Source organism: Lucilia cuprina, chromosome 5 (genome assembly GCF_022045245.1).
Source record: "Lucilia cuprina isolate Lc7/37 chromosome 5, ASM2204524v1, whole genome shotgun sequence".
NCBI classification, from domain to species: domain Eukaryota; kingdom Metazoa; phylum Arthropoda; class Insecta; order Diptera; family Calliphoridae; genus Lucilia; species Lucilia cuprina.
The window spans coordinates 65,113,217-65,139,655 of NC_060953.1; the positions used below are offsets into that span (position 1 = coordinate 65,113,217).

The 26,439-nt window shown below is 28.2% G+C and overlaps 2 protein-coding genes across 10 annotated transcripts in view; one reads left to right on the forward strand and one right to left on the reverse strand.

The window, feature by feature from the left end:
- LOC111675046 (glycerol kinase) overlaps positions 1–9,516 on the reverse strand; it is a 16,454-nt gene extending 6,938 nt beyond the window's left edge. Inside the window, exon 1 of one of the 2 annotated variants that reach the window (XM_046952606.1) lies at positions 8,922–9,516. Coding sequence is in view for 1 of the 2 variants with exons in the window: in XM_023435743.2 (XP_023291511.2) it covers positions 6,473–6,476 (4 nt within the window). In the remaining variant the exon portion in view is untranslated. Of the gene's footprint in view, positions 1–6,472; positions 6,735–8,921 lie in introns of those variants that run through there. The other variant, XM_023435743.2, reaches the window with a different exon arrangement.
- Positions 9,517–11,014: 1,498 nt separating this feature from the next.
- Positions 11,015–26,439, forward strand: part of LOC111675068 (protein draper) — a 49,197-nt gene continuing 33,772 nt past the window's right edge. For 3 of the 8 annotated variants that reach the window (XM_046953180.1, XM_046953181.1, XM_046953182.1), the window contains exons 1-2: positions 11,133–11,295; positions 11,938–12,041. The gene's annotated coding sequence lies outside the window, so the exon portion shown is untranslated. Of the gene's footprint in view, positions 11,106–11,130; positions 11,296–11,937; positions 12,042–26,439 lie in introns of those variants that run through there. The other 5 variants (XM_046953175.1, XM_046953179.1, XM_046953176.1 and 2 more) reach the window with 4 other exon arrangements.

Genomic DNA, 26,439 nt, shown 5'->3' on the forward strand with positions numbered 1-26,439 from the left:
TAGTTCAGTTCTAGTTCAGTTCTAGTTCAGTTCTAGTTCAGTTCTAGTTCAGTTCTAGTTCAGTTCTAGTTCAGTTCTAGTTCAGTTCTAGTTTAATTCTAGTTTAGTACTAGTTCAGTTCTAGTTGAGTTCTTGTTCAGTTCTAGTTCAGCAAAGAAACCATGAGTTTGCAAAATATAAAAGTCCAAAAATGTACTATGTACTCCACATACCTCTTCGAATTGGAAGTAACTCTTCTCTACTTCAGTAACGGAAACAACTTCATTGTCACATTGTCAATCTACAATATTTATTTGTCTATGAACATAAATTGATAAACGAAACAAACCAACAAAGAAAATCCAATATTTTTGTCATAAAACACAGAAACAATTGACATCAAACAACGATTTCTAGTCAAACTTTTTTTTAATAATTTCGGCTACTGATAAGACCACAATCTTTAACTCCATAGCGATGTACGTACCCAGTACCATTCGATAATAATTTCAAAGTCAAAACCATTACTAAAAACAAATATATAATATACATACAACTAAATGACATACAACTTTTAACATACAAAAAAATCGCAATAAAATAAAAGTAACACAATCAAAATTGATAAGAATTAGAAATAAAAAATAGTGCAGGTTGTTCAAACGACCAACCCACAAGATAAGCAGCAGTGGGCATATTTTTTATAATCAACGATTGGGAAAGTATTTCTGTATGTCATAAGTGACAATCTAATAAAAAAAAAAGAATTTAATCAATGAAAGTAAAACGCAAATAAAAAAGGTATAGAACAATTATTTATTTATGTATGTAAGTATGTATGTGGGGAGGCTATTTCGATCTATATTTGCAAACATTTCATAAACATATGTTTGTAAATATATTATTTCAACTGATAACTATTGACAAAAGTCATATTAAATGTTAAAGAAATTTGTTGTTTGAAAACAGGTGGTCTTTTTTGAAGAGATATACCTATGTTCTACGGTTCTTAAAATACAACAAAAAAAGACTTTGGGGTGACAGTGACCCCACATAGATTACAAAGTAAACTTGTTTAATGTTCCAAAAATAATTTATATATTAATACAGCTTCCGGAATATATTGCGTATATATAATCTGCTCTATTTTAATGTTTAAACATTTTTAACGAAAATTAAATTAAACATTTTTGTTATAAATAGCCTTTAAAATCTACGTCAATGGATAATTCTAAATTTTAAAAATTTTGATTCTGAAAAGTAGAGCTCTTTAATGCTATTTATACAGTTGCTATGGTATTTTTAATATTAAGTCTTGAGGTTGACAACCGACCTTAGACAATATATATATTTTTATGGCATAAACATTTCTTTAGATTAATTTACAAAAAAATAACAAATGTAAATAATTATTTTAGTAACAACTATTACACACACATACTACACTTTATACTTTAAGAATTGCTTTATTGACTTTAGCAACGACTAGTGAATAGGTGTTCACAGAAGATCTTTAAAGAGGTTCTTTAAGAGATTGTTTCAAGATGTTCCCTATAAGATACGAAGACAGAATAATAACAACTTAGATAATAATAAACAATTTCATATTTTTAATTGAATTACACTCTTTTAAAATGCGGGTTGTTAAAGAGAAGGAGTAAATATACCTTCTAAAATGTCTTCAGCAGTAGACCCAAGTTCTATGAAATTTCCACTGAACAACTTCTAAATATTGTATAAAACTTTAGCTTTTTAAAATTATAAATTTACATGTGAATCCTATTATGAAGAAGGGAGAAACTTTTTATATTATGCTTATAGATCTTCCGCCTGCCAAAAAAATCAAATGTTATTTTAGCATAACTTCGTCCCACTGTAGAAACACATTTAATGACTTCTATATCTATACAGAGGGAAAAACTGATAGAAACATACCGATAGTGATATAATCTGTTGTCAAAAGTGACCTAACAACATTGTCAAAGGTTGTGCATAAAATTGTAATAACAACTAGTTATAATTTCGGCAATGCAACGTTGTCATTTCGACAACGCAATGTTTTGTTTGACAACAAAGAGTTGTCACTTTTATAACACATTATTTATTTATTTTTTATTTTATAACGTCGTGTATTTTTGTATATCTTGTTGTTGATTTGACAACTATCTTTGACAACTGATGTTATTGAAAAATTGTTAATACATTTGTTTAAATTTGGTACCAAGCGTGTATAATTTGAAATCGCCTTTTTATCTCTGTGTACATCTTGTTTTTAAATAAAAGGAAATTTGAAATTTATTTGGAATCGCAACGTTCTCATTAAAAGACACTTAAAGATTCGAAAGAAAAACTATTGATTTTGAATCTAAAAATAACAAATTTGTAATGTAATTTACATCTTCAAGATAAAAAGTAAAACTTTTAATATCAAGGTCGTACTATAGAAGTGATTTCAATAGCTCCTATAAACACATAGAAAGCCTTCTAAAGCTGGAGGTTCACATCACGCGTTCTGAGCTTTCTCGCATTCTATGCGTCTGTCAAAAAAGTAGTATCAATGTATTTGAATACTCAAAGTTACACAAAAGCACAAAAGAGTAGAATTCCTTGACGAGTAGAATGCTTAAAGTAGATTTACTTTCTACTTTTATAAGCGTTACAAGCGGCACACGAACATGTCAGTTGATTTTGACATTTTATATTGTTTATTTAATGCGTATTTATCAATTTTAATAAAATAAAATGAGTAATTAATAAATGATAAAAAGTAAATAAAAGCTGTAAAAAACGCAAAGTTTTTTTAAAAATAACACAAAAAATGTACGCTTAAAAAGCATCGCATGTAACTTGAAGCGTAGAACGCAAAGGAGGTATGAAAAGCGCGTAATGCTTTAACGCGAAGACTCGTAGTTTGGACCTCCAGCATAAGGGTAATAAGGGTCCCATAAAAACTATTGCTTTTTCTTCTAAATACGAAAATTAGAAATTTTTCTCTTTTCAAAAAGTCTGGTTAGAACAAATATGAAAGTAGTAGAGTATCAGAAAGGTTAGTGCAATACAAACCTCTTCATATTATACAAGAGTATTTATATATCTTAACTCAAAACTCGTTGGATCATCGATCGTACACAATCAGTATCTCCAGCAGCAGGTTATTCATAATACGTCTTCAAAACGAAAATTTGGATGGACTTCCATAACGTCATGTATAGATCGTGATAAAGAATGAAATTCAAAGCCTTCAATATATTATGAATTTCATACGTTTCGTGTATGCCTTAGAAAAGGCATTAAACTCATACAAGAAACACTAGATTTAAACTCATATTTTAAACTGTTACAAATAATTGCAAACAATTAACATGCGTTAAAAGTTTATTGAAACGTTTTTCACAAAACAATTAAAATTATTATTTGTTAATTTATAAGTCACAAGACTACAACAGTAGACACGTTTTGTTGTGTATTTTAACAGCAGTTTTTAAAATTGCAGCCAAAATACTCATACATAAATAAAAAAATAAACAACAAATTGAACCGGTTAATTAAATAAAATACAATTAATTGTTTTTTTATAAATAAAATAGATTTTGATAAAAAATAAACTAAATTACACTTAAATTAAATGAAAAACAAATTTGTAGAATTTGATATTACCGCATTTTTAGCTTAAGGGAAATGTAAATTTGTTAAAATTTACATTTATATACAAAAAATTTAAATTGTTATAAATAAAACCCAGAAATTTTTGTTTCGGTTAGTTTTGTGGTATTGAACTTTAGGTATTTTTATTTCTTGCAAAGTTTTAATATAAGTGATCGACAGGGTCAATTATTAATATTAAGATTACAATTAAAACTACAAGCTCTGAAGATAGTTAATTTTGAAAAGAAAAATTTCCTTTGTTGCTGAAGAAGTCATGCATTTTAGATCCCTTGACGATCTTTTTATATGTAAAGTTATTTTAATAGTTTAATTACAATTGGAGTCACAACCTCAATGGATGAGTTATGAAGATGTGTCTGTATAGCCGAAACTACAAAAGTCTTGACTATAATTTATCCTTTGTCGAGACTATATAGTAATAGTCTAGATTATAGTCGAGACTATGGTTCATTATATGATCGTGACAATAGTTTAGTCTCTAATCGGAACTAAAGGTTAATCTCAACTATAGACTATGGCTTAGTTTATATGGAAGTCTATACTATATATACAGCTTAGTCTTTATTCCAGGCTAAAGATTAGTCTTAAGTCGGGACTATAGTTTAGTCGAGACTATGTTTTAGTCTTTAAACCAAATAATAGTTTAGTAGAGACTTTAGTTTTGTCCATAATCGAAACTATCGTCTCCCTTTAGTCCATAGTCGGAAGAGCTGTCTATAGTCGAGATAACACTTAGGTCTTAAGCGTTCTACGATTTCTCGCATTTTACGCGTATATCAAAAAAATAGAATCAATGTATGTTTTAGTCTTTAAACGAGATAATAGTTTAGTAACGACTTTAGTTTTGTCCATAATCGAAACTATCATCTCCCTTTAGTCCATAGTCGAGATAACAGTTAAATCTTAAGTTGGAGGTCCACACCACTCTTTCGCATTCTACGCGTCTGTCAAAAAAGTAAAATCAATGTATTTGTATGTTGAAAGTTGCAAGTACAAAAGCGTAGAATGCTTAAAGTAGATCTACTTTCAACATTTTTTTTAAGCACAAGCGGCCCACGAACATGTCAGCTGATTTTGACATTTTATATTGTTTATTTAATGCATATTTATAAGTTTTAATAAAATTAATTGGGTTTAATGATGAAAAAATTAATTAAAGCTGTAGAAAAACGCGAAGTTTTTTAAAAATAAAACAAAAAATTTACGCTAAAAAAGTGTCGCATGTAACTTGAAGCGTTGAACGCAAAGGGAGTGGATCTTCGGCTTTAATACGAGACTATGTTTTAGCCTATAGTCAAGATCAATTATACTCATTAAATAGATCATAGTTTAGTCTTTATTTGAATCTTTAGTTTGACATTAGACTACAGATTTGTCTTTAGTCAATCAATAGTTGATAGTAGCCATTGGTCGAAACTAAATCTTTTTCTGTATTGTCTTCATTTAATAATGTATTAATTTCCAGTGTGTACAAGATTTAAATTCTCAAGAAATAACTTTCGTAAATTACCCCGCAGGGGATTTACAATTTGCAAGTAACTTAAGTAAATTTATAACGTCAGATCATTTTCCAAGACTTTGTTGGTATTTCAAAAAGCATTATGGATGTGGGTAGTAACTAGATTAACTAGATATGTAAAAGAACAAGTTTAAAAAGATCAAATCGAAACTCAAAGATGTCTACCTTTCCTTTACGAAGGGTCGCTATGCGAAGGCTTAAGTGCAATGAATCCTATAAGCTAAGCCGACGGAATCACCTCTGCCCAAGCTGGCTGGCTCTAAGGGGTGTCACCCTTGTCAGACGGGTCATAGGACGAGCTCAATACTTAGAACTACCCCTCCCACCTGGAAGACATCTGTTTCCCATATTGGGCAGTCTGTCAGTACTCGCTTTATCGACTGCTTCTTCTATCACTGAGATAGGGAAATCGATGGAGCAGTCCGATTGAATCCCTAAAGGATTCCAGCACTTAAATGTGCACGTACGAAACCTATCAAGAGTCTGTTCCATATTGGGCGGCTTAATGGTCTGTTTGATCCCAGTGGGACGGCAGTTTTTGTGTCCTGGCATTAGGCGAAAAATGCGCAAAATACCCCCTTAATGATATCACAAGAATAAGAATGCCCCTCGTATCCGGTGCGGACCTAGAAAATCTCCGGAGACACCGGGCTGTGGTGAATCGAATGTGTCCGGCATCCGAGTTAGTCAGGTGGTTGCACCGGGCCTTTTTAATTCGCAAGCGTTTAAGTTTATACAGACCATACAAAGTCGAAAATTATGACTCTCTGGTGCTCATTGCTTGACGAAATGTCATTTTCAACATTTGCACACTTTTTTCTTTTAGACAGCCTTTTATAAGAGAAATTACTCTTACCTATACCGCATATTACAAATAATTTATACCCTTTTTCGATCATTGAACATTTTATTGTTTTAATTACTCAATTTACAATATGACATATAATCGTTATTTCAAATAAGCAGGGAAAATAGATAATGGTCAAACAAAGTATTAAATAAACATTACACAGTAAACTCAATGTTGATAAACACAAAAAAAAACACAAGAAGAATTGTAAACGTACAACAAATTTCCAGCAAAGACTAGTATAGACTTGTGGACAAACACACTTGAAATCAAATGACACTGATAAGAAAGTAATTGATATTAAAGGAATTAAATAAGAAATGTCAAAAAACTCAAGCACAACTCATTAACAGCAAAACATTCAAACAAATGAAGTTACAAAATATTTACAAAATTATTATCAGTTTTTTTTATTTTAAAATTAAAAGGGCGCCAAACTAATGTCCAAACCAACTCACCCATTTTGTTTAAGATTATTTAATTTTTTTTTTTAAGAAAATTGTGTTAAGACTAAAAGACAAATTTAAATAAAACAAAGCGGAAGCGGATTTTTGTAGTTGACTCTACAAAGTGTTAACGACAACTAAATGGATGACTATGAAATAAAAATTAACGTATTGTTGGGTAGAAAAAGCAACAAACAATCATAAGCTAACAAATATTTATTTATTGTGCTTGGGTTTTATAATTTTATTATTATTATTTTTGCACATTCTTAGAATATGATTAAAGATTACAAAACCTTTTCACCTAATGTCTATAAAACAAAACGACAAATGTTCGAAGAGAGAAAATTATTATTAACTTGTTTATCAACAATATTTAACAACAATTAATTACGTAAATTCTATATTTTCTTTTAATTTTATTTTTTTATTAATTTATTTTTTTTTTTTTCTAATTTTAAAGCAAATACAAAATGAAATCGTTTTCAAAAACAATTTTTTTTTTAAATCGCGTGAACAACATTTTAAAATTTACAACAGATGCAATTGCTTTTAGTGTTAACAAATTGACTTTACTTTTGTTTTGATTCTGAACATTTATAAAATTAAATCAAATGAACAAAACATATAATAACAAAAATCGTAATAGATAAAAGCTTTTAGCTTACAAATACAAAATTGTTTTGTTGTTATTACATAATAATGTAAATAGTATACGTGTGCTGTATGTTGAGGGTAGACCTAACCTTTCTTCTACTAATACAAATTGTAGCCGCCACCACCATTACCACCTAAACCAACCTATCAAACTACCCTGTTTAGCCAGCTCCTCATACAATGACGTTATTATTGCGCTGGTTTATTTTTAGCTGTATTCCATATTTTGCTTCTCTGACTGTAGTATTGTACGTGTAGTAATAGTATGTATTCGTAATGTATTTTTTATAAATATTTTGTTGTTGTTGTAGACGAGCCTTCATTTCAGTGTTAGCTGATTGGCTGTGCTACTACATTTGTGCATAGTTTTTAAAAGAAAATCTAATATTAAGAACTTTTGAGCGTATAGATTACCAGGTTGTTGAGAGAATATAAACTCAACAGTATATTCCTACTTATCACTACTACATAATTAGATCGGTATGGAGGATTCCAAGTTACTTTCAATTTTGAACAGTACGTTCAGAAAGCTTTCTATCAAGGGTCCATCTGGGAAAATAGATAAAACCTCATAGGGTTTTATAGTTGAAACGAAAAGTCAACTTTTCAACTTTTTGCATTTAGGTAAAAGACGACTATTCGACTTTTTCATTTAGTTAAAAGTCGACTTTTCAACTTTTTCATTTAGTTAAAAGTCGACTTTTCAACTTTTTGCATTTTATGCAAATTCGATTTTTCGACTTTTTTCAGTTAGTTAAAAGTCGATTTTTCGACTTTTCGACTATTTTCTACTTTTTACGACTTTCCTATTTTTTCGACTTTTTGACTATTTTCTATTTTTTTCGACTTTTCAAGAAGTTCAGACTTGTCGACTATTTTCGACTTTTTAACTATTTTTGACATTTTCCGATTATTTTCGACTTTTTCTGACTTTTTTCGACTTTTTTCCGACTTATTGACTTTTTTTGACTTTTTGACTATTTTCGATTTTTTTCGACTATTATTGACTTTTTCCGACTTTTCAAGAATTTCAGACTTGTCGACTATTTTCGACTTTTTAACTATTTTTGACTTTTTCCGACTATTTTCGACTTTTTTCCGACTTTTTTACTATTTTCGACTTTTTTCGACTTTTTGACTTTCCGACTTTTTGACTTCTTTCGACCTTTTATTTCCAAAGTCGACTTTTGGACTTTTTTCACAGACGATAGTCGAGTTATAGACGTTTTGGAACAAAACGACTTGTCGAAAGTCGATTTAAAAATCCTAAAACCTCATTGCCGATTTTGACTTTTCGATTTTTTTTATAAACGTCTGTTGAAAAATGTAATTTTTTATATTCTTTGGTTTCTATCAGGATGTACTAAGCATCATCATGGTTTCTATTATAAAATCCTATTCCAATAAGATATTTTTAGAATAAAATGATTTTCTTTTAAAATCACAATAAGAAATTTTTTACAAACAAATGTGTATGTGGGCACAAAGTACAAAAAACCAAAAATAAATTATAAACAAAAATCAATATGCAAAAGTTTACGAATTATGCAAAAGTTTATTAACCTTGACATTTATAGAAAAAGCAACAAAATAAATGATTTAATTAAATCAATAAAGAAGATGCAGTCTAGTATGGTTAATAAAAACAAAATATTTATAAAAAAAATGCGCAAAAATAAAAAAAGCGTGCAAATTTAAAACAAATAATGTATAAGTAGCTGAACATATTGTATAAATTAATTATATTTAAGAACACAATAATAACAAAGTAAATAAAACGTAAATAAAAAAATAACCCACTCACCTGATTAAAAATATGTAAAGTTGATTTTATTGTGACGTTTCTCTAGCGCTGTAAATTTAGCTTTTATCAGCAAATTTTTATAATTTATTTAAAATATTTAATCTTTTACAACAAAAAGTTGATTTCACTATCTGTGAGTATAAATATTAAATTGTACAATACCGGGATACACAAGCAATACAGTCATTCATTAAATTTCTCTGCTTCTATGTTTATTTCAACTATTTATATTTGTTTTTGTTTATCATTAGATTTTATTTATTTATACATACTACAAAAAAATTGTATATCTACGACGTGTTTCATTGAAAGACGAGCCCACTTTTTGCTGTCTATATGTAAAAATTGTTGTTGTTGCTGTTTTTGCTACTTTTACCGTTAGTTCCCTAATTTAAGGTCACGTTTTTTCTCAGCCAAATTAATTTCACAATTTTGATGAAAATTTTTTAACTTTTCATAACTTATTATATTTATCACTTAGAATAGCACTTTATGACACTTTTTAACAATAATTTTATTAGAATTATATGATTTCCAATAAATTTAATGCAGCACGTTTCACCGAACTAATTTCAATAATCGCACATGATTTAATACGAACAGCTGTTTGTAGATACCAGTGCCGACAAGTATTGACGCCGTTAGCCGTTAACGACGGCAGCTTGATTTCTATAATTATCAAAGTTAAGAAACTTGTTTTAAAGCAAAAATAATATTATTTAACATTAATTTTTTAAATTCTTTACCATGTTGAGCAATTACCTAAACAAATTTGAAGTAAATTCGAATTTTTACTAAACTTTTTAAAGTTTTATAAAATTTACTTTTTATGACAAATCATTTATAACAAATTTCATTTAAGATTTTTTTAAATATATTAAAAATATTACGCACTAATTTAACTTTACCGTAGTTTTTTTAACAAATCCATTATTATTGAGAGCTTTTGCTTCACAGAGAAAAAAAGATTTTAAGATATTTGAGTCACCCTGTGTGTTATAATGAGAGGTTGCCAGTATTATGATATTTCCTTGTTACCAGATTAATGGCGTTTTTGTTTAACAAATCGCCTGTTAGCAAAATTTGTTTTAAAATTGAGAAAAAACTAATTTTTCCAAAACAATCTATTTACATAACTAATTTTTGAAATAATCGTTGTTAAAGTAAGGGTCATAGTATATTTTACATACTTACGAGCTAAAAATCCCAAATCGAAAGTTCCAGTTGTATGTATAGAAGTATTCTTGCCAATATTTTTTTAGGTGAACGTGGGAACAATATATTTGTGAGTTACACGTACCAGCACAATCTCATAATAAGTTCCGCGCTATTGGGGGAAAAACAATAGGATAAAAAAATTAATTTTCTTTTTCATGAACTACAAAATTATATGTTGAAACCATTAGAAAATATTAAGCTTTGCCGGTCCACACTAATAAACTTTTTTTGGGAAACTATTGATTTTGCAAACTTGCTCGCGGTGCGGAGCTTCTCGTACTCGGAAACTTTGTTTTGATTTTTGTGTTTAAGAGAAAGAAATATCAACCATCTCTTTCTCTCACACATAAAATCAAAAGTTTCTCAGTGTGAGCCTGTAGTTATTCTTCTCATTCGTACAACAAATCAATGCAATTTACACGCACGTTTCAGAAACAAAAGTTTCTATGTGTGATGAACATTAAGGAAACTTCAAAAGAAAATTAAGAAAAAGTTTCCTAGTGTGGACCAGGTCCAACATTTATACATACTCTTTTAATTGAGGAAAATATACCATATTACTGTTATATAACAGATTTGAAAAAAGTATGTTGTCTTTTAGATGAAAAATTAACCTCAAGCTCAAATACTTAATTTTTTATTGATGAAAACAGAAAGGTCGAACAAATAATTATAATTTTAAAATATAATTTTATCTAAAAATATAATACATAATTGTAAATAATTATTAATATTATAATTTCCCTTTTTTGATGTATCGACACCTAAATCCTAAATCAGCAAAACTTTGTCATTCTTTATTTAATGATTATTTTCCAAACAGTGGCAACCTTTACATTTTCTATATTCCTTTTTCACTGCCATTCGCCATTCAATCAGTTCTACGAGAATTGTTGGCGAGAGAGAAAGTCATCGGAAAGATACGGATAGATTTTAGTGGAGTGTTGTTAATTGAAGTAAAAAAAAGTATTTTATATATTGAATAAATTTAATTAATTTAAAACGTTATACTTATTAGCCACTACGCAACGAATAAAATTTAAAGAAATAATAAAAAAGAATTTCCTATTTAAGTGAAAAATGTAAACGTATTTATAGAAGAAATTAAAAAAAAAATAGAAATTATAACAAATAAAAGTTAAATTAACAAAAAAAGGTGTTTATCGTGTGTTCTAGTATTGGTGTTTTTCAGTTAAATACATTTACTAAATTAGTTAATAAATTTAAAGCTTTTTATGGTTAATGAATATAATAAAAAAAGAAAGAAGAAAAGAAGACAAATTTCACCATTTGCAAAAAAAAAATTATGAAATTAGATATTTAGGCCAATTTTTTTTTAATATGAATTTCTATTTTGAGTTTATTGTTTGGAAATATTTGTTATTTTTTCATTGAGTTGTAAAAATAAATATGAATGCATTCAAAATTAAATAATTTGTTTTTGTTAAACGAATACGTGAGTGTTTGTGTGTGCATGTGCGAGATTAGAGAGAATGTAAATAGCTGTTTTTATTTTGCTGTCAAAAATATCTAATAAGAAGAAGATGCTAATAATGATGCTGTAATCATCATTTAATACCAGCAGAAAAAATTTATGATAAATTAAAGAAATAAATAAGAATAAATTTATACAATTATTGTTACTTTTTTGAGTGTAAAAAATTATAATAAATTTATTGTTTATATTTTTTTTGCATTCATTTAAATTATTGATTGTTTTGTTTTTGTAATAGCAATTTCTTGTTTTTTTTTCAAAAACCTGTAATTTATTTTTGTTTTTTGTGTGTAAATTTTAAAGCTTTGTTTGGCTTTCTATTGTCGATTTGTAAAAAACAAAAAAAAACTATAAAATTTTTTCAACAAAACTAAACCAGAGAATAACAAAAAAAAAATTCATTCAAGGTAAGTTTTAAAACAAAATAAAAATTTTGCAACAACAAAGTGGTTTTCTTCTTTGTTTTTGTATTTTGCATTTTTTCAGTACATAGGTATTAAGTTTAAATTTTAGTTGAATTTTTTCCAGTTTGTTTTATGTTTTCAAATTTAACCCAATTTTTTCGTTTATAATCGTTCAGTTGGAAATTTTATTAATTTAAAAACTAAACTACTTTCCTTGTTGTCTTTTTTAAGACTTTAAATTGAAACAAACTTTGTTTTAGTTTTTTATTTTTTTATTTTTTTACTTTAACGCGGCCATTAAAAAAGGCCAACATAATAAAGAAATCCCGCAAATCAAATACTTTAAACAATGTAAGTACCAATGGTACTTTTTTAAAGGTACCTTTTGAACAATGTACCTTTTTCTGAAAAAGTTGAGAATTCGAAGTCAATTCTTTGTCATGAAAGAATTGAAAAGGTAAAAAAGTTGACTTTGAAAATTAAAAAAAAATCAAAAAAGTATATAACAATGGACTATTCCTAATGAATATCGAATGAAAAGTATAGTACATATCTTTCGGAGAATTGTCTACAACTAAGGATTGCAATAAATCTTAAAAAAATAGAAAAACCCTTCATTTCCTTCGATTTCGTCTAAATCAAATATTATCTAATACAATTTATATTAAAAAGTATGAAAACTTGAAAAAGTACACTTTTACCCATTCCCTGCTACAATTTCCCAACTTTTTGTCAATACTCATCACTATTTGAAAAGCCATTAAAAAGGTAAACACAAAAAACAACAACAATAATAACAACAGTAACAACAAATACACTGACATCTCTTAACAGGTTTTTTTATTATTGTTATTTTGTTTTATTCTACATTCTTTTACTTTTTTTCTCATTTTTTGTTTACATTTTAACCATGTTATTGCTGTTGTTGCTTTTATTATGGTTTTTGTTGCCGTTGTTGTTTTTTTTAACACTTTTGTGATTTTGTCATTATGTAGTATGTGTGTGTATCTTTTGTATTGTCATCTTTCTTACCATTTCTCGATATGTTTTTAATGGTTAAAAATTTCTTTTTGTTTTTATAATTCTTGGCTGAAAATTAAAAAAAAAGATTCTTTATAAGAAAAAAATAAACCATTAGTGATTTCTTTTATTAAAAAATATCATAATATTTGTTGCTTATTTTCTACAGTAAATTTCATAAGAATGTTGTCAATGTAGCTGAATTTTAAAGAAAAATAAGTGTTAAATTTTTGCAGTTTTAAAATATGATTTAAAAAGATTCTGAAAAAGGTGTAGATAACAAGATCTAAATATTATGTATACGAAACTCTAATGTTACGGACTTGACTAGCTAAAAAACCAACAAGAAAAATTTGCTCTGAATGGATTTATAAGACCGGATTTGTGTAATGTCATTTGGTTGGGGGGTAGACACTCATATCTCCTAAGCATTAAAAAACTTTAATACTTATCGTTGAACCTTAAAAAATTAAGGAAATTTTTTGAAATTTGGCCTTTTCGTTCTTCAATTAGTTTTTGAAATTTTTGAGTTTTCTTATAACATACCTATATTGAATCTAGAATTATGACATTAATCATATTCCCCCTATCGCCAATCAAAATTTCACGTGAATTATGTTCCCTTTTCACTTTTTTCGTTCACTAAATTTTTTATCGTGAAAAAAAATTCCGCGGCTGTGAAATTTGTTGATGAAATTTTGTAAACATTAAACAGCTGTTCCATACAAAATCAACTATTGTGAATGAATTGCTCACAACAAGATAACGATGGCAATTTTCCCTTTGAGGGAAATGAAAATTTTAAAGGAACAAAATTTTCACAATAGGGGTGATAGAGTCTGAAGTAAACAAAAATCTATGGAAGGTGTCTTTTTTTAAGTTTAAATACTATATCGATGTAAAACTGGTACTTTTCCTTAAGGAAAAAAGTTTCAGAATAAATATTATGAACTGCTTTCATTGACAAAAGTTAATAATATTTAAGACTAAGTATAAGTATAATAACAATAATTATAATAATTATAATTCCATTATAATGGAATAACAATATATAAATGATCTATAATGGGGGACTCTTTGTTATTTTTTCGATTTTCATCTTGAGCTTTTTGGATTTATTGTAAAAAGTAAACATACAGCTTCCGGATAAACTAATAAAGATATAGAACCAATATGTATTTAAATCTTTACGATGTAATCTCAAAACTTTAACTCTTTGACGTATCCCATATACAACGGTGTCCTAAGATTTTTTCAATATTTTTCGATTTAGAGCGTAACTTTACATCAAAAATGATCATTTTACGTCGAAATAAAGTGTGTGGCGAAGAGATATTCAGAAAAAGTCTAGCGTAATAGTTTTGTGCGTGAAAGGGTTACATGATTTCTTATTATATTTTAATTAATTGTTTATTAAATACTTGTTATTTCAAACCAAAGAATATTTATTGTTTCAAACTGTTCCAACTCTGACATAAAGTTTGCTTTTTTGCGATATAAATTTAAACATTTTATTACAACAAAGAACAAAGAATATATATAATACTTTTAAATATGACATTAAAAAAAGTATTTTTATAATAAAATATTAAAGCGTAATATTTTTTACAAAACTTCTCGATTCTTAGAAAAGGGTAAGGTACTTATTAAAATTGATAAAGAATTAAAAAAAACCCAATTACAGTCCTTGAACAAAATCAAGGTTTGAATTGTTTTAAACTTTTTAAACATTTTGTTTATCAAATAATAAATATTTTCATAACATTTAGAACATTTAAAGCAATAGAAAAGTTTTGAATTAGAACTTTGTTTTATTTTTTATATTTTAGAAAAGTTCAAAGCCGATAAATATACAAAAACCAAGTTCAAGCCTTGAGTAGTTTTTAGTTTTTTTTTAATACTCTAATCTTACTTAAGTTTTATAATATTATATAATTTCCTAAAGTATTAAACAATTATCGCACTTGAAAACATATTTTGTTTAATAAATTTGAAAAGAAAAATAATTTTTTACTTAAAAAAAACCAAACCAAATGTGTTTTGAATAACAAACAACAACAGCAATAACATTTAAAATTTATAAATCCAGAATTTCTAAAAATGATGACGCTATATAAAATAAATTTAAAGCTGAAGGTATATGTATAAATATTTTATATAAAACTTTACTATTTATTTTTTTTTATAAAAAAATAATTGAAAAAAAAAGAAAACAAAAATTTAAATTACAAAAAGCTATTTAAAACCCTTATTATTATATTAATTTTTGTACATTTATACATTAGAAGAATTCACACACATTTACCACAGAATTTCTAAAGAAAAATAAATTTAAAAACCAATAGACAAATTGTTGACATATAACCACGTTTAATTATATTTTTAAGGTAAAAACATCTAGTATTTTTTAAAAACTGCACTTTTAATGAACGTGATCAAATGGTTTTAATTATATATTTAGGCATTTCATTTTAGTCTTTGTTTGTTGTAGTTTATACTTTTTAAATGAGTCAGTTTATATGGCTGGACTTTATAACTTTTATGAAAGTGACTTATTTGTACTTGTACTTGTTAGCTAAGTATAAAAACTAAATAAAAAAATAACAACAACAATTTTAATAAATTGTTTACTTGTAGTTAATTGTTTTATTTGTATTTTTTTCAATTTCTCAATGAATATACATATTTTTTACTTTTTTTACTCAGAAACCACAATAAAGAATCGCCTGCCAGATATCAACCATAAAAAATTGCAACCTCAAATTGATAAAAAAAAAATACTACTGAGGTTTCTGTAGTAAAATCTCTTTACTAAAGGCGCTATTAGCGTAATGCATTCCTCACTAGATGTTAAAAAGTGTGTTTTATATAAGTGTTAAAAGTTGACATCACTTGCAAAGGGAAGAGTATAATCCCTTCTAGGGTTCTATAAATCGACTTTCGAATAATCGAACAATCGTCTTTTTGTCGAAAAAAGTCGAAAAGTCGAAGTCGACTATTTTGTTCCAAAAAAGTCGATAACTCGACTATCGTCTGTGAAAAAAGTCGAAAAATCAACTTTGTGAATAAAAGTAGAAAAAAGCCGAAAAGTCTGAAAGTCGAAAAAAGTCGATAAGTCGAAAAATCGAAAATTGTAGAAACAAGTCAAAAATTTTAAAAAAGTGAAAAATGTCAAAAACTCTAAAATAGTTGGAAAAACTCGAAAAAAGTAAAAAAATAGTCGGAAATAGGTAGAAAGAAGTCGAAAATAGTCAAAAAGTCGAAAAAAGTCGGAAAAAGTCGAAAATTGTAGAAACAAGTCAAAAATTTAAAAAAAGTGGAAAAAAGTCAAAAACTCTAAAATAGTCGGAAATACTCGAAAAAAGTAAAAAAATAGTCGGAAAAAGGTAGAAAGATGTCGAAAATAGTCAAAAAGTCGAAAAGTCGACTATTTATAAAATACTTATATTCGAAAAGTCTAAAAGTCGACTTTTATTTAAATGAAAAAAGTCGAAAAGTTGAAAAATCGACTTTTCATAAAATGCAAAAAGTCGACTTTTAACTAAATGAAAAAAGTCGAAAAGTCTACTTTTAACTAAATAAAAAAAGTCGAAAAGTCGACTTTTCTTTTCAACTGTAGAACCCTAATCCCTTCTCTGTCGCTAGAAGAGTGATATAATTGTGTCATTTTACGATAATGTACATATATTCCGGATATTTATATATAACGGAGTCTATACTTATAGCATATAATCAATCCTAATAGGTAGAGAAGTCAGACTGTCGTTTGCAGAAATCAAGATAGAATCATAAGATAGATATTTAAGAGACCTTTCATTTTATATATATACATATGTATATTTAGATTTGTTGAATGTATACAAACTTGCCTCTCGGAATGGTGTTGATTTCATTCTAAATTTTTTGCATATTTTATAACTCGATATGGAATTGCAATCACGATAGGTGAACTGGTTCACATCGTCTTGGTAGTTGCTCTCAAAGCATATCATTTCGGAGGTTATGTCCGATTTAAAATCATTTAGGATCATGTAACCATTAGATCTTTCTACACTCGCAGCTAAACAACAGTTTCGATTTTATGTAACACAACGGAAAATTATTATTATTAATCTAGGTTTATATAAGAATCTATAATTATAGAATTTATTTATTTATAAGTCTAGTATAGAATTTGGTTTTGTCGAGATACGAGTATAATAAAAATAATTATGAACTTAAAAGCCCTATTCGCCGGGTTCAGTTGTATGGGGGCTAGATGAAATAATGGACCGATCTTACATATATTCAATAGGCTTTGTCCCTGGGACAATAGAAAATCATGTACCAAATTTCATTCAATTATCTTCAAAATTGCGACCTGTAGTTTGATTACAAAGTTAATATGGACGCACAGACAGACGAATAAACATACCCAGCAAAATACTTTCAAATGTTGGTAATGAGTATTGTAGGTAATGTAGTTTTTTCACACATTACTTGGTAATGAGTTGTAGTTATCAATAACATAAATTATTTTTTTTTTTTTAATAGAATTTGTAGTCAATTGTCTATAGCGTATGTCCAATAAGGAATTAGTTAGTATTTATAACCGTAGTCGATTTTGAAAGTTTTTTCAAGAAATGTTTTTATTTACATATGTGTAGTCGGGTAATGAGATTTGTAACCAGTTATTTTTTGGTCATCATCGAACAATAATAAGTAGTTATTCACCAAAAATGTAACTACTTACACTTTGCTCCAATATTACTTGCCTACTTACCGTTGTTTATACAAACTTATCTTATGTTTTCTCCGTGAATTTACGTCAATGATTATTTTGAAACGGTTCAAGACATGAAAAACATGTCATGGCACAATTAAAAAGATGACAGAGAAAAACAGCTGATTATATTTTCAGCTGTTTTTCTCAGTAATGTGACGATATTCCTTGTCGGACATGCTTGTTTATCTTCAATATCGGCTATATCCGATGTAGTCTTGATACAAATATGAGATTTTCTCTATTATATTCATTCTTTCTTTAAGTGCTTGTTACGAGAACTATTTTTTCATTAAAAATCATTATAATGGAACTAATAGGCATAACTAAAAACAAATTTTTATATTTTTATAAATTCGTAATACAAAGTTATTTAAATTTATGTAAATATATATGTAAGTTATCAAATCTTAAAGATCCTCACATTTGCACTTTAAACCTATTTCAGTGGTTTAATTGAAACCTTTAATAAAAAATGGTAATTTGAAACTGTTTCTAACATTTTTTCTATATAAAAACATTAAATCTGATTCCAGTTTTCTAACTCTTTTTATGTTTACTTTAAAAAATCAATAAATTGTTTTTTTTTTTTTTTTTAACAAACATTACCAACAGTTAGTTAATAGCTAAAGGGATTCTTTTGCCAACTCAGACTGAGTTTTGATTTTAATTATAACTTCAACAATGGAGTCAGTTTTTCATATTTCCCTACGGTAAATAGTAAAAAATCACTGTCATCTGTTAAATCTAGACTTTTTTTGCTGTAGTTGTTGTTTAATGTAAAAAAAATATCATTATTAGAATCAGACATGAAAAAACTGTATTAGGCGTACTTTTACATTTACAGAATGCACTCGTACTTGACAACTAAATCGGAATATTTATGTCTATGTGTATATTTACATACATACCTTGTATTTATTACTCATCTAATATACTTACTGCTCTTAGATTCTGTGTTGATTTTTAATGTCTGCCAACAGATGTTTTAGTGTAAAATGACACTGTTGCTAAGAAGAGAACATGTCAATTTTGAATACACATCTAAGATTACTATATCTTAAAGATTTGATATAATTTTAAAAGAAATACACATATTTAGAAGTTTCTATGCGTCTATTAAAATTCCATAAGAACTATTTTTTATTAAAATTAGTTATCGAGAAGTTTCATGTTGGGAATTGAAATTCCCATTTCGAATAATTATACTGATTTTTATGGTTTGGATCATTCGTCACGAATGTACCCTTTTTAAGCGAGATTGAAGACAGTCGTCACTTTAGTGTCATCTTTGTAAGCGGGAGCGAAGACAGTCGTCTCTTTACTGTCCTCAAATAACCTAGAGATTATACTCTTAAAAGTTGTTTTTTGTTGCACTACACATCTTTTGGAGAAATGATTATTACTTTCTACTAATATACCACCATCTGGTTGACTTAAATTTATATCTTTCGGGTCAATAGTCACATTATTGTCCCTTAGTATACTAGAGAGTAGACACTTGAAATTTTTAAATTTTAGTTCCATTAATATCATACCACCTGGCTGACTCCAATTCGTATGTTTTTGGTCTTTCGTCAAAAATAAACTGTTTGTAATCGAGAAAGAAGACAATGATTACATTAGTGTCCCCTTTGTAAACGAGAGCGGAGGCAATTGCCTCTTTACTGTCTCCAAGTAATCTAGAGATTAGACTCTTAAAAGTTGTTTTCGTTATATTGAACATCTGAAGGTAGTTATTTTATCCATCTTTTGGAGAAATGATTGTTACTTTCTACTAATATGCCACCATCTGGTTGACTCTGGGTCAATCGTCACATTGATGTCCCATAGTATTCTAGAGAGTAGGCACTTGAAATTTTTAATTTTTATTTCCATTCATATCTTACCACCTGTTGGCTCCAATTCGCATTTTTGTGCCATTCATCAATAATAATAAAAGTAAATCTTCACTATCCTAGAACACGTCCATTTCCTAGTTTTATAGCAAGAAAAGTAGCGCCAGCTAAATAGCTAGTAATGTGACTGACTTTCAAGAACCCATTTGGAGATTATTATCCTTTGACTATTTTTGACCGTCTTTTGACTGTCTCTTTGCAGGGTGTAGAGTGACAATTGACTTCCTCGTAGGACAGTCAGTTCGGGACTGTTCCGTCGAAATTCTGGGTATGGATTAGACGGTTAATAGGTATAAGTATAAACAATTACAACCACTAGTCTATTGATAAGTTTATTGACTCATCTATGGACTGATCTTCGGATTATTGCCTAGTCTAAGCACTAGTTTATTGACTACCATATGAGCTGGTCTATTGACTGGCCGTGATAAAATTTTTCGAAATAAAAAAGTAAATTAAAAATTTACTTCGGAAACAGTGTATTTTTCAGTGCATTTGCACTCAGACATAGTCTTATGTTTAATTTTTATTTCTAATCTATATATATAAAATTCTAACGTTACTGACTGACTGACTGACTGACTGACTGATTGACTGATTCATCATCGCACAGCCTAAACGGTTAAAGCTAAAGAGCTGAAGTCGTACAATAGTGTCAACTTACAATTTGTTTCTGGCAATAAAAATCAATTTAAAATTATTTAATAGCAAAATTGTAAAAAATCTGACAATCGTGTAAACACACTTCGTTGCATTTGCCGAAAAATTGTCAGACGTTGTCGAATCATTTTATATTGCCAGATGCACGAGTTTGAAAAAAAAAAACAAAAGCGTAAACAAATTGCTTGAGCGAAAAATAAAATCAAGTTTTCATCGTCAATTTCCATTTCGTTCGGTTTAGCTTATACTTCCAACAGACTGACGGACGGGCATGGCTACATTGTCTTGATGTACTTTTTAAGTTTTTATCGACAATATGCATTGGTAAGTATACTAAAACACTAACTTTAGTCATGATCAATTTCCATACTCTTAGTATGATCATTGTAGCCTCCGGTAAGTTAGTGTTCTAAAGGGGAATTTTTGATATTGCAGATATATATACATTTACAATAATGATATTTATTTTATTCCATTACGATGAGGGTAGCGAAGCACACTGGGTATAGCTAGTTACTTCATATTATTAAACGTCATCGATACTAATCAATAGAATGAGGTGTTTACACACAAGCAAGCAAGCGAACCAACAAGCTTTCATTCATTCATCAATATACTCTTATAATAATGACATTTTAGGATCGGAAATTGTTTACAGATGTGCAAATATCAATCAGCATACTCGTGATCCATGTAAAATAATTCATATATTTTTATTTTCTTTACACTTCTAACAAACATTCTCATTATTGTTATTACTTTTATGGGCTTAAGCCAATTTAGTCAATGAATTTTCTTTTAAAGTGAAAAATAAAAAAAAAAAAACTAAATCTGGTCATTTCGTTTTATAAGCAGTTGAGGCGTAAAAATGGAATAAGTACGCATAACTGCAGTTTTAAATGGCTGCTAAAGTAAATTTTAATATTCTTTAAACTTTTGGTAATGGAAAATGTTAGGTGCTGTCAACTACTAGTTACCCTGCAATCTACCTACAATAGTTTCTTAGTAAAAATGTAGTCGGTGGAGAGTATCTAATTTAGTGTTTGCTTAAAAATTTCCTTTTAATTAAATTTTTTTAGTCAAATTCTGACAAACATTTAAGAATATTATATATAATCTCATGACCAATTCAATCAGTTGTTATTTGTACGTGATTTATAAGTTTTTATATTTCTATTTGATTTTATCGTCTTAAAGTCTAATATTTGAAAGCACAACGTTGCCGTTTTAATAGTGAAGGGTGTTTGTGTAGACATTAGTTTACAATTTCAATTGAAATATTTTTCTCTATATGCTGGCATTTGATTAGAGTTGCCAATTTTTAAGAGTTTGTTTGTGAAAACCCGACTTTACGTATAATAGGTTATTCGACAAAGAAATTACATATTTCGAAAATTTCATCAAAACCTTGTAATGATTTTAATATCAAAAATAGGATGAATTTTCACTGTCCCTTCTTTTAAGAGAATGATTAACTTTGACAAATTTACTGTTAGTAAAGTGTTTTTCTTTCTAAGAAAATTTATGGATATTTTTGGAAGATTTCAGCCATCTAGGTTGAGTTGTGAGCAGTGTAACGTCCCAGTAGTTCGACAAGCAGTCAATGCAACCGAAAAATAACAGTGATTTCCACTAATGTCTAACCATTTGATGGCTCTAATTAATCTTTTATCACGGATGTACTCTTTGCAAACGAAGGTGAATATAATGATGAAGATAATCGTTACACTAGTGTCGCCACTATAAGCGAGATAGTGGACACTTTAAAAATAAACTCAATCTTGATCAAGATCAAGTACATGTTAAAATAAATAGTAATTAGGACAGTCGGTGTCTATGTAAACCTAAGTGGTAGGTTAAACAAATAGTTTGGGACTGTCCGGTCAAACTGCAAGAACTGCCTTGTTTAAGAGATTTGAGTGATCTGTTAGAAAATTATTAAAATATATCAAGTTGTCGTTCCTGGCTCAACATTATGCTAAAGTGATGATTTTTACACAATTTGAACAAATTTAATCCCCAATCTTTCCTAAATTATCATTTTCGTCCTTTCTAGATTAAAAAGAACTAATGAAATGTGCCATTAGGCACAATACAAAAGAGATTAATTAAAATCCTTACTGACCAGCTGATAAATGAATTAGCCACCATGATGCAAAATCACATATAAATTTGGCATCTCTGTTTTGTTTGTAGTTATGTAAGTACATATGTATGTCTGTATTTGTGATTGATGTGTTTGTTTTAGATGCGGGTAGTTTAGGCAAAATATGAAATGCAAAGCAGAACAAATTTCTGTTAGACAATAGATGTCATATGGAGAATGAGTAACTAAAAAGAAACAGCACAAAAATAGGAATTATTCTTCAAAACATATGTGTGTTTGTAAAAAAACTGTACAGAGATGGAAAATATAAACTTATTGTGGAAAATAAAATATAAATAAAATAATTAAGATTTAAATAAATGTTGTTATTGTGTTGAAATTTAACCATTTTATATAATTTATTACGTTTTAGCGTCAAACTAATAATAAATTGAAATTATTTGGTGAAATTTGAATTTTTCTACTGCAGAAATATTTTTTTAAAAATTCAAATAATTTTATAAAAATTCAATTTGTTGCATTATTTATAATAGGAACTCGAATACTTTTTGTTTTCAAAATCTCCAATTGTTCACAGTGACTAATTTTGTCATATACCTACTTATTATATTATTATATACATCACAATTCCTGTTATTTTTCACATTTTGCAATTATTATAAACATTTGATCTAACATTTTGTTTTTGTTTATTTTATTTTGAAATATTTAATAAACAACTGTTTCAATAAATATTACTTTAGGCAGCGTAAATAAGAAATGCACCATTAAAATTAAAACACTTTTTTTTCTCAATAATTCCAAGTAATTTGGAAAATAATTTTCTAATTATTATTACGTATTTTTTAAAGAAATTTACAATATTAATTTTTAATATACATTTCCTAAGTTTATAATTCTATTATAGAGTGAGTCATAAAAATAAATTGAATATAATAAATCCATTCATTCATTCCTCTATTATAAACTAATATTAAACATTATTAACAAGCATTAGTCGCAGCAGCTGCACCCGGTAGTTTAAAAAAGGTTAGTGTCACTTTTAGTTTGAACTTTAGGCAAAGGTCAAGTGACTAGAAATGGAGCTATTTGTTATACTGAGAGAATGTTTTCGTAACTTTAGTTTCTCCTAGCAATCTAGCGAGATGTCACTCGATACTTAAGTGTTCCTACGTAATCTACAGAGTAGTTATTTTAAACGATTATTACTTTAAACCTAAACTTTGGAAGTAGTTATTCAACCCACCAAAGGTAATCTATTGCAGGGTAAATTGCCCATTTTTTTTTAACGTATTGATAGGTATTTGAAGCCATTAAATTCCATTTTTAGTTCTAAAGAAATCAGCAGTGAATTGCTGGGTCAACTCAAAAATAAAATAAATAAATACAATTCTAATGAAATGGAAAATGTTTTCCGTATTTATTTGAGTAAAAAAACGCACGTTTTTTGTGTGTCTACTACGTAAAAGATTATTTTGATTTTATTTTATTTATTTGCTCCGATATTGTCTGTCTAGTATTTAAATGTGTATTTTTTTTTTGTTTAATTCTCAACAGGTATAGTTAGTTTATAAGCAATTTTGTTACTAATTATATATTTTTTAAATATAATATGAGTAATATTACTTAGCTAATTAGTTACAAATGTTTTTAAGTATATTAAGAAAATAATTAAATTTGGATTTTTTTGCAATTGTTTAATTACCTTTTCTGAGTGTGTTTTTGTTTTAAAGATTTTGGCGATAAAGAAAAATTTTAAATATAATTGTAACTCCCGACAATTCTATTGGTAATTCCTTGCTTATAGGCATGTTGATCTGTTAACTGAAATATTATTTCTGAAGTTCTTATATTTTCTTACAATAAATTCTCAATAACCTTTCCGATAACCTGTAGACTTTAATATAAATATATTTATAATAAATTCTTGTGAGATCGTTTACAATAGGTCCACAAATTAGGATAAAAATATTGGGCAAGCGTAATAGATAAAATCCAGTTTGGGATATATTGAACAATAAGGGGCGTAATGCTGACTTTTATATAAAAAAATTCATTCTGTCCCACTGTGTCACAATTTCTAAATGTCGATTATAGTTTCGAGGTTATCGGTAAACAATCGAACACGTTTTTTAAACCTGGACCAGAGTATATTTTATAAATGGTTGAGCTGCACAGAATCCGAACCTGGCCTATCGCATCTAGTTTTTGAGACATCGGACTTAGATAACGTTAAATACGATCCATAACCTATTGGTACAACATTGCTTCATTAATGTTAGGTCGGTAGACATGTTGTCTTGTTTTGATTATGTATAGAGATACACGTATGTCGATTGCTTAACTTGAACAGCTGCTTTGACGGCCATTTTTCATGGTGGTCTTTTTCAACAATAGACAAAAGAAGGGGAGACAAACCCCAACATCAGGTGTAATCGATCTTTCGGATATACCGAGGATGATCACCCTTATGAAGCCATGAACAATCCCCATCATCTAATGACCTATTCCAGTGCAATCCTTAACCTCTTTAAGACAGCAACCACACTGCTGAGATGGCTCTGTTGTTTCGGCAACAGCACCTAGAGACATATTTGCTAGTCTAAAATACCGAACAAAATGGTTTAGAATCCCCTTGGATGGCTACAGTACCGAAGAACTTTTAAGAAGCATAAAATGGCATACTAAATCATTACTAATCTCAAATATATGAAGATCTTCCCGATTTTCGCCAATTTCAGTGCCATTCCAATGATAATAAAGATAAATCTACGGAAATGACAGACAACCATTGAATACTAACCTGACAATTCACAAAAATACCAATCGTGTTTAGGAATCCAACATATGAAGAGAGATTTATCCAACCTATTATGTATAGGATATATCAATCCGTAAACCAACATTCTCTCACCGCGATTTTGGGTATTAAATCACAGCCAATACGTGGATCCCAAAGGAACCTCAACCAACTGACCAGCCAGGACAAGACCTGCCGGTAACTGGCAGGTCTTGTCCTGGCCAGAGTACCAGATTACCTGGTACTCTGGTTAGACCCCATGTCAAATCATTCCAAGTCGAAGCCGAGGATACATTTGACATCACTAGTTTATAGTTCCGGCTGACTAGAGGTATTGGTAACACCTCTGTTCCCCAGGATTGCAATAACACCAGGGTGGAGATTTCACCAAGGTAACATGCCGCCGGGGGGTGTGTAGAGATACAGCTGCAACCGGTTTTGATCCAAAGCAAATCATCATAAATATTTTACCTTTTCAACTTAAACATATGATTCCTATTATACGCCACCCTACCTCCATAATTTATCTTTTTGTTGTCCATGCCTCATCTGAAAATCTATTAAAACTACTTAAAGGTGATTTAAACAAAAAGAAAACTTTAGACACAAAACATGTCTATTTTTATTTTCCATCTTATCCATCCACTTGAAATTTATGTATCGTACGTATGTAATCTTATATATATTTCCTCATTTTGTTTGATTTTCTACTTAAAAACAAAATTAAATTATTTTTATTACTATTTATTTTTTTGGTTTCTATTTTTTGTAGATTTTCGGGGTGTTTTTTCTGAAATAATGTTTTATTTCTGTTTTTTTTTTTAATTTTCTTAAACATTTATTTTTCTTATCGTTTAAGTTGAGTCTTCTTAATGATAAGAAATGTAATTGTTGCATGTAGAGTGAGTAAATGTTATAATAAATATTAAAATTTTAATATTTATTTTTTATATTTAATTTAATCTTTTAAAGCTTATGATGACTGCTGTTGTTTTTAAACCATATTTCTTTTTTTATATTAAAATAATTATTACAAGATTAACTCAAGCATATTATTGTAGTGATTAATTGAAAATTGTTTTTAATTTTTTTTACTATGGAATTAATAAATATTGGAAAAATGCTTATAATTAAATATTGATAAAGGGATTATG